This window comes from Lagopus leucura, unplaced genomic scaffold (genome assembly GCF_019238085.1).
Source record: "Lagopus leucura isolate 7727_CA_CO unplaced genomic scaffold, USGS_WTPT01 Super-Scaffold_100012, whole genome shotgun sequence".
Lineage (NCBI taxonomy): Eukaryota > Metazoa > Chordata > Aves > Galliformes > Phasianidae > Lagopus > Lagopus leucura.
In genome coordinates, this window is record NW_024962267.1 from 20,850,389 (window position 1) to 20,865,177 (window position 14,789).

Here is a 14,789-nt window from a genome sequence, read left to right on the forward strand (position 1 = left end):
GGAAAACCTCGAAATTACAGGACCAGGAATCCCCCACCCCCATTTAGTCTGCACATTGGAGAGACCCACAGCCCACCAGCCAGCAGTGGCAGACACGGCTTGAGAGAGGGCAGAGGAGCCCCTTCTGGGGGCCACAAGGGCACAGTGAGCCTTCAGAGGCCAAGCCTGCACCTTGTTTCTCTGCTGAGGGAAGGAGGGTTGTGGGGGGTGGTGGGGGAAGCAGAATTTGGCAGCTCACTCTCTTTGGAAAGGGTCCGGCTGCCTCAGGAGAAATTCTTGACATAGTTTTGTTGTAAAGAAAGTGCTGACCTGTTCAGGGGTGTTTGCTGAGCAAGTGAAGACGAGCCAGAGGCAGCTCGCAAGTGCTGGGAGAAAAGGGGCTGTCTTTTCTTCTCTGGGGGTGGGCAGCAGTTCAGGCAGCAGTTCAGGCCCTTTGGGGAAGCCGTGCCCTGTGGCAGTTGTTTGCATGCCATCAGCAACTGCAGTAGGATGCCCTGATGCTCACTGCCCTTGCCTGCTGCCAGGGGAATGCTCGGACCCCAGCAGAGAAGCCAGAGGTACCACTCCACGTAGGGTAGTGAGTGACAAAGTGTAAGCTGTGTGTCCTGGCTCCTTGGCACCTTTTGGGATGCACAGGACACAGAAGGTAAGGACAAAACCTTTTAATGCAATAAACGCTGTCATTCCTCCAGAAGCAGTCTGGGAATGGCCAGGGGGAAGATGCCCTCCCAGACCAGCTCCCACACAGCACATGGGACACAGCTCTGGGACAGCTGGGAAACCACTTGGTTTTAATTTTGTGGTAAGGAAGAGCAGGCAGAAGAAATCCATCACGCGGCTATTCAATAGCAAGGCGAGAGACTGTGTAAGAATATGTGTCAAAAAAAGAAAGAAGAAAGAGGCCCATCCCAGATTTCCCAACACTGTGGTCCACAAAGCCAGAGGCCTCCGCGCTGCCAAGGGGCTGAAGGGAAATGCTGTACTCAGAGCCACAGTGCAACGTGTACCAAAGAGCAAATAGGGCCGTGAAGACCTCACGCAGCAGCTGGGAAAGAACAGGGAGCACAGAGCCAGGGTTGGTACTGGAGAGCAGAAGGTTCATCAAAGGGAAAGCAAACTGGGAAAAAGAGGGAGAGCAACATGGTTGTGGGCAGGCTGGAGGAGCACCTCCAGCAGCACCCACTGGGCCAGAAAGGGGTGGGAAATGCTGATGGTCAGTAGGAGTGTGGCCAGGATGGTCCCACAGCACCAGCCATCACGAGATGCTCCGTGGGGAGTGAGGCATTTCCTCTTCCCAGGGAGGAAACGGCTCCTATTTTGAGTCTTGCTGGAGCAGGGATTTCAATTCTTTTTTTCTTTTTTTTTCTTTTTTTCTGAGGCTTATTTGATTGTTTCGGGGGAGATGCTACATATATTCTGGAAAAGCACCAAGACAGCAGCACTGCCGGGACCCCGGGTTGTAGGGCTGTCTGCTCTTGCTGTTGCCTGCACAGAAGGAAAACGTACCTGTGGCTCTGCTCCCAGCACAGGGGCTGTGCACACCATGCACTGCCTCCAGCTCTCTGCTGGCTGCTCTGCCAGGCACTGCTGTGCACTGTGACCCATATGTCCTCCCACCGCATGCCACTGTGCTAACAGCAGCTTGTTAGCATCAAGTCCAGCAAGCCAACAGTGCTGCTCATGGGCATCTCCCAAACTGCAGCACGGGCTCAGTGCTGTCACCGTGCCAGAGCCTGCTCCCTCCTGCCAATCTCATCTTGCACGGCCCCATGTTCAAGGCTCTCTCCCTGCTCAATCAAGCACCTGTCCGTCAATGCAGGAAGCGGGAGGAACATGCTCTTGTGTTAAAAATAAACTGCTTTTAAAGAGGTCTCTGGAAGGGCTGGGAAAGGGTAGCAGGTCTGATGCTGGGTTGTGGTTTTTGAGGTAGAAGAAACCTATTCACTGACTGCCAGGCCATGCATTTGCCTTCTTGCTTGCCAGACCTGCAGGTCCTACCCACCTCCACATCCCATCCCAGCAGCAAGCTCCAGGCATGCACTACAGGGACAGAAATACCTACTTGGGTCTGCTCCCAGCCTTCATCTGACGACGGTGTCACAGGACGTGGTGCTGACATCTCTGCATCCCCTCACCTACCAACTCTGGGGGCATGTGGCCCTCCACCTTTCCCCTTCCTGCTCTCTCGCCCCTCACCTGAGCCCCTTCCAGTATGCTCTTTCCCATCCAACAGCTCTATGCCCCAAATCCTCATAGGGGCTCCTCTGTGGGCTGCCCCCAGCTGCAAGGCACCTCTTTAAGGCTAGGGACCAGACCCACGTGTTGTTCTAGGATGTGCTTGCACCAGGGCTTTGCACAGCTGTGAAAATCTGCCCTCCCCAGCTCCCCCTGGCATCACACAGGCACGGCAGGAAGGCAGACAAGTGCCATTTCCCACACCCAGCTGAGAGGCGAAGAGACCTAAGGGCGAGCCACATGGATGAGGCATGCAAGAAGCATCTGCCTCGGCCCAGTTCCCATGAAATGCTTTTCTGTGTGCTTCAGCTGATGTGTGCACAAGTATTGGTTTCCCCGTTGAGTGGATGACTCACGGAGGAGCTGGAAGGAAGGGATGAGGCTGTGGGATACACACTGGGTGCCCATGCCTGCAGGCAGCCACACGGGGTGCAGCGGGCACCACCCCACAGCAGGGAGCAGGGGGGACATGTGGCTGGGCCCTTCTGACACTGCATGGGGATCTCCACCCCTGGGGTCCTTGCCCCTTCACCCACCTCCTTCTATCTAGCCTGAGCCCCGCTCAACGTGAGCCATGCTGATCGCATGGCTTTCACAGCCCTGCTGAGCCACAGCCATCGGCACTATCCTGCCTCTCTGCACCAACAGGAAGGGTGTGGGTGGGCTCCTGATGCTCCCTCTCCCCAGGATCAGCTCACCCCCACGCACATGGAAGGGTAACATGCTCGGCCAAGCTCTCACGTTTGCCAGATTTCCTCTTTGCTGGGATATCTGGGTTTCCAATTATCCCCACTCCCTGTCTCAGCTCCTTGGGTCCTACCCAAACGCCCACCTTCATGGCTCTGCGTGTTTCAGCTCTGGAAGTGGGGATGCCTTTTGCAGACAGAGGTGAGATGTTGATACCTTGTGTGTTACTGGATGCTCGCTGCTCAGACTCCCCATGGAGAACAACCCAGGAAACCCTCCCTACATCCCACACAGGTACAGACCCCGGGGTTCCTATGGGGGAGTTTATGACCCCTGCTTCTTCCCATGGGAAGAATGCAAAGCCTCCAGCAGGGTTCACCGTGGTGGATGTTCCCGAGCTGCCTCATCCTCAGGCCGCAACCCAGCACCAGGGATTGAACCCCAACAAACAGCTCAGGAAAGGGCTGCAGGCGGGCGCAGGCAGGACATCCTGCTACTCGTGGTATTCTGCTCTCTTTGCATTGCTTCAGCCTTTGTTTTCCTGCAAGGCCGCTTGCCAAATATCGCGCTTTGCCTCCTTGCTCCTCACTGCCCGACAGCCCCTGCTGCTCCCCAGCCTCCAAACACAGCCCCCCAGGAGGAGCCTGGCGGCACCAGGACCAGGACACCCGCCCGCTTCCACCACACAAGCTGCGTTGCACAGCAGCGCTGCTCAAGCAGCCGGCTCTCAGCAGTGCTGGCAGCCACGGTTCACGGGGTCTGCAGGCGCCAGCACACGGGCCATGGCTGCTGGGGACATTGGCAGCCTGGGACACGCTGCTGCTCACAGCCGCCGTGCAGGAGGAGGAGGCGGAGGCAGGCCAAGCGTGTCGGAGCTCTGCTGGAGACATCGGCATTTCCAAACCCCCCTTCTCCACTGAAAGGAGGGGGAAACAGCCTCGTCATCCCGCAGGGTTGCCAGGGTGACACTTGTTGGCTGCTGTGCTATCCCAGCCGCAGAGCTGCTGAGAGCGGTGTGCCGGGATCCAGCACAGCCCCTCCGTCCAGACGATGGCACTGGGGTGCCCATGCGGAGGCCACCCAGAGGCACGGGGTGTGAGGGGACAGCAGGGCCCTGGAGGAGCCGTGTGGAGAGAAGAAATGCCAAAACTTTGCTGGAGCCTGAAGCCTGCGGGGCAGGAGGCCCTTTGGGCTGGGGCACCACCGCCATGGAAGCGCTGATGGTTTCCATTTGGTTGGCTTTTGAAAGAGCTGCCTCCCTGGCAGCTTCCCCCCTGGTGGGCAGCGCTTGTTTGCTTGGGAAAAGATGAGCCTCATTATCTGTCCTCTGCGGCTCTCCAACTTGAAAGCGCAGCAGGAGGACGTTTTATGGTGGGAAACTTCCCCGGTGGCAGCCAGGATGGTGCGAGGAGAGCTGTGCGGGGGGGACGGTGACCTACTGGCAGCATGGGGAGGGAGGAAGGCAGCCAAAGGGTGATGGTGGGCTTCAGCCTCCCCCAGTCACTCGAATCAGCTGAAGTTTTCAAGGTTTCCCAAGCACCATCCAGGCCCAATGCCTCCTGCAGCCCCAAAAGCCCCATGCACAATGGCAGCCTGGGGGTTGGGCTCGGGGCTGCCACGTATTGCTTTTGCACAGGCTCGGGTGCAGTGCAGTGCAGCCTCCACCTGGCAGAAAGGCATCCAGGCTGGAAAGGGGAAATGTAAGAGCCCTGGCCACGCGGGATCACCCAAACAAAAGGCAGCTCCGGGCTCAGACTCTCGCCCCCGTTGTGGGTTTTGCCTCGTGTGTTATTTCACTTAGCTCAGACACCGCCTTTGCCATCAGTCCTGGATCCCCTGGAAGTTTCCAGGCTCGCGTTCCTGAAGCACGCTGCCGCGGGGCACCAAAGTGCCGCACAGGACAAAGCGAGGTGTGGCACTTCTTTTTTTTTTCTTCTTTTTTTTTTTTTTTTTTTTGTGCGGGGCTGCAGAGAGAAGAAATAGGAGCACCGGAGCACGTCGAGGATGCTCGGGGACAACCGAGCCGCGCCTCCTCCGCCCAACGCGGCCCTCGCAGCCCGGTACCGGGGGCTGGAGGCGGGCTGAAACCTCCACGGCTCCGCCCCGCCCCGTCCCGCTCCGCCCCCCCCGGGCCGGGCCGAGCCGCGAGGTGCCGCGCGGAGCCGCGCATAGCCGGCAGCGGCGGGCACCATGCGCCCGGGGTGAGCGGCGGGGCCGGGGGAGCGGGGCCGGAGACGGGGTCGAGGCTGACAGCGTGCTCTGTGCTTCTCTCTCCTCCCGCAGGTGTGCCCCGCGGAGGCTGCTGCTGCTGCTCGGGCTCTTTGTGCTGCTGCTGCTCACCGCCTCCTCCCAGGAGCCCGGTAACGTGCGCGGGGCGAGAGGGGAGGGATGGGGGTCCCGGAACCGTGCCCGCGGGGTGCTCTGCGAGCGCGGCCGCCCGTGTGAAACGGTTGGGTGGAGGGGTGGGTAGATGGAGCTGCGTCCCCGTGCGCCCCATCCGCTGCTTCGTCTGATGCGCGAGCGGCCGGAGGGAGCGACGCGTGGCCGCGGGGCGGGAGGGCCGGCGTTGCCCAGGAGTAAGATTCGGTGATTCTGATGGGCCCTTTCCGTCTCGGGAAGTCCTGTGATTCTGTGGTTCCGTGCCCCAGAACAGCCGTGCGCCGGAGGTGCCCAATCCGCGGGTCCTCGCTGGGGCAGCGCTGGGAGACGCGCGGTGCCCCGACGTGCCGTGAGGGATCCCTCTGCCCTATGGGGAACCGCTGCCCCCCGGGCTGCGCGCGCCCTCGAAGACGCAGAATGAAGCTCAGTTTTCCAAGTCCTCCCTCCCCACGAGGCACGAGCCGGTACATTACACTCGGGGAGGCTTGGCTTGCCTGCAGCCTGTTTGCGGAGCGGCCGAGCGCTGTGAGCGCTGACCCACAACGGGCGAGGGCGGCTCTCCGTGTCCCACACGGAGCGCTCCCACCTCTCCGCAGGTCGGGAGGTTCGGCTGCTGCCCCTCCTTCATCCCGCCGCCAGTTTGTGGGAGGCTGCTCAGGTACGGGCGAGCTGGAAGTCAACAGATGCTGGGCTGTGAAATCTGTGGATTGTTTGCTGGAGCGAGGCTTTATGCCGTCTAGGTACAGCTTTCCGCTTGGGCTGCGCTGCAGGCACTGGGTGCAGCCAGCAGGAGGGATGCCTGGCACTGCTGGAACCCATCCGGGAGCATGGGGAGAGGTTTTCCAGGCGCCCCAGACTGGGCTCGTGACACTGCTGTCTGGGCCGTGGGTCCCCAGGGATCTCAGCAACAAAGACGTCTCCAGAGGGAGAAAATTATTCCCATGCAAAATCCCGAATCGACTATTTTAGGTCTCTGGAGAGTGTCCAGCACAGTCAAGCTGCAGGGCTGGGCACTGCTCTAAGGGTGGCTATTTGGAGCAGAAATGGCTCCTCGTGTCCTTCCCACCCTGGCTCCAGGTGACGGAGCTGTACCTGGCCCAGGGCCGTGTCCCCGCTGCCCTCAGGGTCCCCCCACTTTGTCCAGACTCGGTAGGCACAGCAGCAGGGCTGGCAGGGAAGTGCCCGTCTCGTCCCACTGACTTGGCCAGCTCCCAGTGGCAAGCTGCGAATCGGGTTTTAAAGAATTTGAACATGTCTCAGTGTGACTTTTTTTTTTTTTTTTCCTTCCTTTTTTGTTCCCCTTGGTTCAATGTCCAAGGACTGCAGGGCCTGTTCTGCCAGCCCTTCTTTGTGATGGGCTCCTCGGGAATGTTTGCTCTGAAGGCCGTCCTGGCGAGGAGATAACCTTTCTGTTTATCTGCCTTTCTTGCAATTTGGGAGCTGAGCTGCCTGGAGCTGGGCTTTTTTTTTTTCCCCTGGAGATCCCTCAGAGTGGCATGGAGCAGGAGTTTGGGGCAGGGATGCTGCTGGGATGCCACTGCGTGTCCCATCCTGAGAACGCAGGGAAATTGGGACAATGCTGCAGCCTGCTGTACATTGGGTTTCTCTTCATTATTGTTGGAGCTGTGATGAGGAGCTTCCATCCCATTTTTGGAGCTCCTATCCCTGAAGGTGCCTTGGGCAGCCTGATCTGGTGCAGGGCAACCAGCCCTCAGCATGGGATTGGAACTGGGTGGGCTTTTGGTCTGTTCCAATATAACCATTCTGTGATTCTATGCTGGGCCAGAACACTGAGGTCAAGCTGGTGGTGATAGGAAGCAGACAACACCTGGACAGCTGTGATCAGCTGTCTCTTGTGCTGCTGAATGCAGCAGGTGCCAGAGTGACATGCTGCTGGCAGCTCATGCTCTGTGTATTTCCGTCCTCGCTGGCTCGTTGGCCTCCATGGCTCGGGTGCCTCACAAGCACGAGCCCTCAGAGATGAAGCAGGTGCCGTGCAAAGAGATTTATGGCCTGTGACATAACTGCTTTGGCATAGGCTTGTGGGGATTTCTGACAGGTGGATCTGTGCTTTCGCAAACATTATTTGAGGAATTTCTCCTGACAAGGAGGAGGGCTGGGTGAGGAGCGTGCCGCAGGTGGCACCAGCAGGTGCTGCTTTAGGTTAGAAGGAGCTCTGCATTGAGCATCCCAACTGCTGCCCATGAGCAGAAGTGCCTCGGTGTTGCCCATCTGCTGGCTTGCCAAGGACAGGGAGCATGTGTCTCTCCTGTCAGCACCCAGCCCCTGCCCAGGCTGCTGGCAGAGCTCTGCAGAATGGCTGCCAGCCTTCATGGCCCCTCAGTGCCTTGTGCTTTGGAGCTGGGAACTCAGTGTAAAAAGAGATGAGTAGTGCTGCACTCTCAGGCAGCGTTCATCTTCCCTTCCCTTTCAGCAAGCGACCTGACCCTGACTTTCTCCGTGGTCTTGCGGCTCTGGGCTGGACTCAATCCATCCGCAGCATCCTGCAGCCCTGCTGGATCTCAGATATCTGCGGGGGAATGGGAGCTGAGCCCTCCTGGATGCATGGGGCCATGGCACACGCCCTTGGCACAGTGGCTGCTGGCACGAGCACTGCCAAGCCCCGGGGCAGTGCTGTTTGTGCCCTGAAGAGCAGCCCCTCTTTGGCAACTCTTGTTATTTGTTTTGGTCCGCAGCAGCAAGAACGTCTCCTTACACTGTTTATTTCATTACGATGTAGGCGCTGCTGAAATAGTGAGCCTGAACACTTAGAGAGGACAGGCACTCGGGGGAACAGCCCTGCAAGGGCTATTGCCAGGCACTAAAACAACAAACAAAACCCAAAAGTAGGCACCTAGTGCTGGGAAACAGTCCTCTTCTGTGCTATGCTCGGAGTGATGCTCTGAGCCCCTACGTGGCGGCCTGACTGAGCGCGTCGCGTCTTGTCCAGAAGCCGAGAGCTTCCCCAGTGCAGAATGAGTTCTGGCATAAGCCACTGAGTTCAAAGTGCTGAAGGAGACATCTAGGATTAAGCATCGGATGTGAATCAGCAGCCCAGAGGTATGGGATTAATAAAGCATTTTAATGATCTTACAGAGTATCTGGTGGCGTTTGAGGAAGTGCTGGGAACCCTAAGAGCATCCCTGGGCTGCAGGCAGCCCTCGGGGGGCAAGCCCAGCTCTGCCCTACACCCCTTTGTTCTGTGGGGTGCTGGCTGTGCGGATGTAGGAAGGTGTGTGGTAGCACTGCGTTTTTTGGCTCTCAGCATAGGGCTTGATTGACCCGCAGTGTTTCTTGCCAGAATGTAATTGAATCAGGGAGCTAAGTGGGATTAGGAACTGGTTTGGACATTTACGCGGTTATTGGGAGCTTTCAGAGCTGTGTCGGCGTGGGCTGGGAGCACGGGGGGAAATGTCAGAGCAGGGGAGTCTGGGAGAGGACTGAGGGCAGCAATGGGGCTCTCAGTGAGCAACATCTGCTCTGTGACATCCCGTTTGCACTTAAAAAGGTTGCTCTGGTGGAATTTTTATTGCTTTTTTTGGCACCGCATCCCGGCCCCTTTTAGATGGAAATTTGTCATTAGTGACTTTTATTGTATTTTTGTTATATTCCCAAGCTCCATCCGCTGGTTTCTTCCTCCCGGGCCCTGGGACTGGAAGATGGGGCTGCTCCCCTGGCCCTGTGCTAGGCTGTGAGAGGGGGGGAAGCAGCAGAGCACCTGGGGGCGGCCCCAGCAATCTCCCATCATCATTCTGTCTGCCTGCCCAGATGCCCTTGAAGCCGTCTCCAGTTTTACAGTCCGTAAGTGAGCCACCTGCCTCCTCTCCAGTAAACACTGCAGTTAAACAGGTTATTTTTTTTTCCACCTCCCTCATTAGGCTGTAACTTGATTGAGCCGGGGATTGTTGACTTTTGGATAAGGGGCACCTTTCTGATAACCCCAGATAAGGAGCTGACAGGCACCCCTGGCACAGGGCGCAGTGGCTCCGGGGACCTATTGGGAGGCAGCAGGGAGGGATGGGTGCTCTGGGGGAGCCCAGGTCTCACCAGGAGCGCTCCCTCCTTGGGCACAGCAGCAGAAGGGAAAATGCACTGCTGGCTTTGGATTTCACCCTGGGCATGTGGAGGAGAAAAGCCCCACTGTGCGCCATCTCAAGCCCACAGAGGGGTATCAGCTTCAGGCTATAGTGCTGCCACCCCCACGAGATAAGCCCAAAGGTGCCATTGTCAGCCTGGTGTGACGATGTAACCAGAGGCTGCAAGAGGAGGATGGGATCTGCACAGACTCCTGGAGGAGGTTTCCAAGCAGGGCACCACGCGATAAGATGGTGCTGTGTAGCAAATTCCTGTATCTCTGGCTACGGAGATGATAGAAAGGAGCCAAGGCACTGTTCTCTGCAGCTCTGCCTTCCCAAAGGGAGTGGGTTGCTTCCCTTTGTGCAGCACCTGGTATCACCAGGAGGAAAATGGCCTTACTCCCTGCTGGCTCCATGGTTCTGGTCCAGTGCTGGAGCCGTAGGACATGAGGTAATGGCCTCAAGTTGCATCAGGGGAGGTTCAGGTTGGATATTAGGAAGAACTTCATCTCAGAAAGAGTGTTAATGCATTGGCACAGGCTGCACAGGAAGGTGGTTGAGTCCTGGTCCCTGGAGGTGTCCAAGAACTGTGGAGATGTGGCACTGAGGGATGTGGTCAGTCAACATGATGGGTCGGAGTCGATGATCTTAGTGGTCTTTTCCAACCTTTATGTTTCTATGATTCTATTTCAGAATGGAAACATATCCCCAAAATGCACTTTTGTGAGTCGGAGGAGGGATATTTCTGAGCTGGTTGCTCTGTGAAAGTGAAGGTTCTTCTCTCATTCTTGGGGCAAGAACGTAGCTGTGCTGGCAGGAAGACCTTGCTGGGAGTGGGCTTATCGGGGATGGTTGGAGTACATGATCTTAGAGGTCTTTTTTTAACCTGAATTGTTTTACGAGTCTACGACTCTATGCTCTGCACCTGCAGCAGCTGGCTGGCAGCAGGGAGCCTTATTTCCCTCTGCACTGGGACCAGAGCCATCCTCCTGGGGACCTTCTGGCCACCCTGCCACACCTGGTGACTGCTCTGCAGGACTCAGGCCACCAGCTCCTATGGCAGGCAGCCATGGGAAGCAGCGCTCCATCCCCTATTTGCTGCCGGGGCTCAACCTAAAGAGTTAATGTACATGTTTGCATGTACATGGGCCCCGCAGCCTCCAGCCCCCAGAGGCAGCGCTGGAGGTAATAATCTTCTTTCAGCTCTTTTTTTTCCCCTTTCCCCTGCTAACTGTGGCGCTGACATGTCCCTTCCATGAAAGGCCCTTTTGTCACCGGTTGCTGGGCAGGCCCACGGCTAGCAATGGGCTTCAGGTAGCTCACTTGGCACAGCAGCATCCCTCTGCCTTGCTCCCGCTTCTGGGGGCTGCGCAAAGCCCCCTTTTTCCTTTCCTCCAAGGAAAGTGCCAGGGGCCCAATTCTTGCCCCGGTGCTACCTAGAGGGAGAGGTCAGCCAGTCTAGACGCTAATCCGCCCCGCGCTGTATTTCTGCTGCCTCGAGTGTCCTAGCAACAGGGTTTGGAAGCGGGGGGCAGAGGATGCGTGCTGCATGCTAGGGCGGCCAGCAGGGTCTGTCCAAGTACCCTGCAGCTGGGGACAGACTGACACCTGAGCCTCAAGGCTGGCCGTGGCCTTCCCTTTTGGGGAATTCCCATCTCCGGGCAGCTAAACAGGCTGAGACCAAGTTTTGTGCTCAGGACCCTCTGCCGCACGGATTATCGGCCAATAACAATGTCCCCTTGCAATCTGCTGTGTGCTCCCTTTCCTTCCCCGCGGCCCCCTTCCGGGCTTTCTCCTGCCCTGCGTTCCCCCGCCCTTTGTCCTGCTGCCTGTTCTTATTGCTTGCACCACATCCCAGCACCACCACTACGGTGTGTTGGGCTCTGTGCCGGCAGCGCTGGGTGCTCCCCGCTGCTGGGCTGGGTGCTCAGCGGGCACGCTGCATCTTGCATGGAGTCCCGCAGCCAGTTCCTGTGTACGTCAACTTTTCTGCTGGTGTTTTGTTTTTTTCCTTCCTCTTTTATTTATTTATTTTTTCCCCTCCCCCTTTTCTCTTTTCAGCTCTAGCAGCACCAAGCTCTCACTGGGGAATTGCTAATTCAGCGCCCTTTGTCTGCTGCCCAGCAGCAGCCAGGAGGGGAGGTTTGGGATTTGCTTGGAAGTCTGGGGTTTGCTTGCTCCACATGGAGTACCTCATCCTAGGAGCAGCCACGTGGCTGTGGGCATGAGGGATGCTGCGGTGCTGAAGGTGGTTTTGTGGAGTCTTCAGAGTGGTTTATTTACTTACAGATGCTTTCCTTGGAAAAAAAACAACAACCATAAACTCAGAAAATAAAACAAAAACAAAAAAAAGCTAAAACAGTGGAAAAAAACCAGTGAAATAGTAGTGGTGATGCTGCAAGGGAGGGGGGGGAAAGACATTGCCATGTTGATTTATGGGGCTTTTTTCACAGGTCACTGCTAGCGTTTGTGGAGTTGGCCTTGCTGCAGGAAAAACTGGTTTTCAGCATTCCCATTAGGAAGAAACTTGAGTGGTTGTATAATTAAAATGCAGAAGAAAGAATCCCGGAGCAGCTGCTTGTGGTGCTTGGGGCGCGCAGCCGCCTCCCGCATTTGCCCTCTGCTTGCTCCGTGCTGTTGTTCACAATGGGAAAATGCCACATCCCTCTGCTTGCCTTATTGCTGCTCTCCCATCCTTGCTCCCTGCAAAGTCAAGCCCTGCAAGTGGACTTTGAAAGCAGCACGGCATGGGATGCAATGGGGCATCTGTCCGATGCTGGGGTGCATGGTGACGGTGCTGCGGGTACCCCTGGCTGTGCTGGGGCACAGTTTGAGATGAGGGGAAGGCGGTCCCCCAGCGCCATGCCCAGCCTGCAGGATGTCAGCCCCACACAGGGAAAATTGCCAGTTGTCAGCTGGACAATGGTGGCATTGTAGGGACAGAGCGGGGCAAAAGGGCCCCGGCTCCAGTGTAATGTTACTTTTCTATTTATGTTGCCATAGTCAGTGCTGAGAAATGGCCCTATTCTCTCTAATCCCCCACTCCAGGCATGCCTGCTGGTTTGTAGTGTGGGGCTTTTTTGTGTTTTTAACCCTTTCCATGCATAAAGGTTCGCGGTGACGTACTTGCAGGAATGCCAGGCTGGAGCAACCGGCAGCAAATTAGACCCATTAGATGCCATTCATCCTAATGTCTGTAAATGTTGGTTGACATCCTCAACAGTTTCAATTAAGACCCTCTTGTAAGGCAGCAACCTTGACTGGCATCACATTGCCACGAGACAGATGCATTTCAAGGCACTGAGCCCTATGGTGTGTGTGGCAGGGCAGGTTCAAGGGCAGGGTGATGCTGCTGAAGGCTGCTCCCAGCATCTCGCTGCAGTACCGGAGCCATGCCAGGGCATGGTGTGGAGTGTGGTGACCCTGCACTGGGCTGGCAGCCCGGATGGGACAGGGATGCGCTGCTGAGGCGGGATGTCACAGCTTGGTGGGAACTTGTGAAAGATTGGGAAAAAGATGCCAAAGCCAACAGCACAGATGGGGTGTTGTACAAGGAGTGCAGAGAGGTGGAAGGGCATAGAGCCTTGTTAGCAGTGCCCTGAGGCTCGAGGCACACAAAGCCCCTGAGTGTCAGGGTGTCAGCGTGGACATCAAGGGCAACTGAAAGGTGGTCTCTGGGGTCAGGCCCTCCCTATGCCTTCTTTTTCCTCCGGTTGCCTGGCAGAGTAGAGCTCCCCACCACCTGGCTGTGCAAGGGAATGCCTAGGGTTCTTTGCTGCAGGGTGAGACCTGGATGCAGATATCCCAGGCAGGGTGGACACAGTGCCCTTCAGGTGCTGTGTGCTGGAGATGCACTTGCAGGAGACGCAGGCTGTGTTTCCTTCTCCTCATAACACTGGAAGGCTTTGTCTGAGCCCTGGCCAGCCCCTACCCAGGCAGATCTTTCTCGACAGCTTAGCATTGCTCTTTGCTTCAAGTTGGTTCCCAAGCTCCTCTTTCTGCAGAGCTCCTGTGCCCTGTATTTGCAGGTAAGGAGGTGTCTGAAAACAGCACCTGGCTGCCCTGTCCAGAGCAGAGCTGGGAACCAACACCCTCCCATCACCCCCATGCTCCCGGCACCTCCCTGGGGGCTGCAGGAATTCCAGGAATGCAATTGTGGTTTGGGAATTCCTGGGGGGATAGGGCAGAGGAGTGCCCAATGCTGTATGCTCTCACTCAGAGGAGGAAGTCTGCCAGTGGTGGTAAAGTGTGGCACACCAGTACCAGGATGGAGGTGGCTTAGGGTGGGCTCTGTGCCTTCCCCCCCCTCCAAGGAACACTTAGTCTGCAGGGTGATGCATTGCCATGGGGGCAGGAAGGGGGCACATTCCTTCCCTCGCCTCCCGCTGCCTTATCTCCTGGCTGTCGGGCGGCCCCGCAGTGATGGGAAGCAGAGCTGGTGCCCCCTGGCCTGCTCCCCGCCTAGCAGACAAAGCCTGCTCTGCGGGATGTGCTGAGAAAAAGGGAGCTGCCAGCATACTGCTGCCCTCCGATTGGGCTGGGTAACGAGTTACGAGGTCAACACATGGTGCCTTTGCTGGGACCTGACCCGTCCTGTGCTGCTCCCGGAGGAAGCGGCTCGGTGGTATTTTTAGTCTCGCCGGGGAGGATGGAGGGGAGATTGTTTGCTTGGTGTCAGCTCTGCCGTGCCTGCTGCCATAGTCTGCATATTTCCCATGAGGACTGGCAGACACTTCCTCAGTGAGTAGCCCCGATGCCCTGGTGGGCATCAATGACCCCGTGGCCAGGGTCGCAAGGGGGAACACGTGGGCCAGGCTTAGGGCACTTCGGTTCCAATGCTCATTGAAGGTGTGTGGGAGCCCTGGGTTGGGTGTATCCCACTGCAGTGGTGCACCCAGGCTGTTTGTTATCCCCTGGATGATTTGATCGCTCCCCCAGGCAGTCGTGACATTTTAATGGTTTATCTTATCGAGGAATTCGCTGGGAGGAAGTTTCTGTCTCTCCATGAGTAAATGTTTAGGAACGCTGCTGCGGTCCCGGGGTCTCGGCGGTGCTGTGTGGCTGCGGGTTGCATCCTCCCTGAGCCACCACCTGCGTCACCAGCCTCAGCAGCTGCTGGCATACGCGATACCTTGCAACCATGAGCGTCCTTTTCCCCTGCAAAAAGCACTGCCTTTTGCCAGGTTTTGGAAGGCTGGGCTCATGTACGTCGCCTTTATGGACTGAATTTGTGTTTGGTGTTGTTCCAAAGATGCTGCAGGATCCCTGGGATAGGGACAGTGTGCAGCGCTGGGGATATCGGTGTCCCTGTCCTGGGTGCAGCTGCTGAGCCACCTTTCTGCTGCTGCTCACTGCTGCCGGGTGCCTGTCCCGCTGTCTGTCCCGCTGTCTGTCCCGCTGTCTGTCCCGCTG

General features: G+C 57.2%; 1 protein-coding gene across 1 annotated transcript in view; it reads left to right on the forward strand.

Annotated features, from left to right (window-relative positions):
- The first annotated feature begins 5,064 nt into the window (after nucleotides 1–5,064).
- The window catches only part of COL18A1 (collagen type XVIII alpha 1 chain), a 30,806-nt gene continuing 21,081 nt past the window's right edge, over nucleotides 5,065–14,789 (forward strand). The window contains exons 1-2 of the mRNA XM_042874644.1: nucleotides 5,065–5,123; nucleotides 5,206–5,282. Coding sequence (XP_042730578.1) covers nucleotides 5,113–5,123; nucleotides 5,206–5,282 — 88 coding nt within the window. The 5' untranslated portion in view covers nucleotides 5,065–5,112. The remainder of the gene's footprint in view (nucleotides 5,124–5,205; nucleotides 5,283–14,789) is intronic.